A 1458-nucleotide genomic window follows, 5' to 3' on the forward strand; every position below is an offset into this window, starting at 1 on the left:
TAACAATATTCTATGACTTAAAAAGGCAAGTTTCGTGTACCCGCGTAACGTGGCTTAGGCCGAGCATCGCTTCCGTCCATCTTCACGTAGAAAATAAAAAATATATAGAATATATTATATACGTAATATAGAACAAACACCTATATATATATAGAATACAATAATCGATCTGATGATCTGACGAAGGAACGATATTCTTTCTTCGATAGGTCACAACAAACGAAACAATATTCTGAACAAAAGAAAACAAAGGATTACGTGGTGTCACGCGGTATAAATTTCAATAAATTTTTCGTCTCACTCCTAGTACTTATCGTACAAAATAACGTACGCTACAGCAGTAAAATCACTCGCATTTTTCTTCCTCTCGAAGCTACAAATAAAGGAAATAAAGAAACGTTATGCGTTTAATAGTGTACAGCTGGAGCGTGTTTAAAAAAAAAAAAAAGAAAATAAAAATGAGAAACAAGAAGCGATAGTCGCGATTAAAAACTTATTCCGATGGCTCGTGCAATTGGCAAGTCTTCGTGTCGAGTCGCTCTATTTAAAACAGAGAATAATAGAGATAAAAGAATGGGGAAAATAAAACGCGAAACGATCAAATCGAACCGCCGTGCGTGGAAGTTTCAGCATTGCTACTTTCGCCACAACGAAACGGGTTAGAAATGAAAAAAGGTTGAATCGTATTCGTCAAAAGTTCTCGCATCGTTATTTTCTATTCGTCGCGTATAAGCGTTACACATGTCTACGAAACACTCCAAGTGGAATCGAGTCGATAAGGCACTGTTCACCGACAATGTCTGACTAGAAAATGAATCTACATTTTTCGGAACTCTTGTTTGTTTGTTTATTTCTTTGTTACGAGTTTCTCATCGCTTATTTCGACGTTTCATTTCTCGTTTCGCATCCGCTCGCTGTATATTCTCTCTTTCATCAACAGGAACGGTCGCGTTCACCTTACATATTCAATTCCTTGTACGCTACAACGACACACGTTTATATCTAGCTAAACTCCGTATTTATCTTTCGCGCTAAATGAAAAAATAGGTCGGCAACGTTGATCTAATCTTCGATATCCAATTCCATATTCTACGAGTCACTCTACGTAGCTACGTCAAACGAATAAAAATTAACACACACGAAAAAACTCCTCGGCCCTGATATCTCGAAGATCGCCAGACCACGAAGAAGATCCGAAAGAGTCGGCACGCGGCGTTCCCATTCGAAAGAGAGGACGCAGAGGACCCAGAAGAAGGAACCATAACGTTCGTTAGACGTGGAAGAGGAAGAAACGCGTTGCCCCCTCTCCGTACGTCCGACGAAATTCATTTACGAGGTCTTCATCTTTTTGTACGGCTGCATGATCACGCCCGAGCTGACTGGAATAGCAACCTGCGGTTGCGCCGCGATCGTCGCCGGATTTGGAATCTGCGGTATCTGTGGGACACCCGGTACACC

General features: G+C 40.8%; 1 protein-coding gene across 1 annotated transcript in view; it reads right to left on the reverse strand.

Moving 5' to 3' along the window:
• Positions 1-287: 287 nt before the first annotated feature.
• Positions 288-1458, reverse strand: part of LOC100749379 (mediator of RNA polymerase II transcription subunit 12-like) — a 392105-nt gene continuing 390934 nt past the window's right edge. Inside the window, exon 13 of the mRNA XM_033323627.1 lies at positions 288-1458. Within this exon, the coding sequence (XP_033179518.1) occupies positions 1330-1458 (129 nt within the window). The 3' untranslated portion in view covers positions 288-1329.

This window comes from Bombus impatiens, unplaced genomic scaffold, assembly GCF_000188095.3.
Source record: "Bombus impatiens unplaced genomic scaffold, BIMP_2.2 scf_1080, whole genome shotgun sequence".
Taxonomy (NCBI): domain Eukaryota; kingdom Metazoa; phylum Arthropoda; class Insecta; order Hymenoptera; family Apidae; genus Bombus; species Bombus impatiens.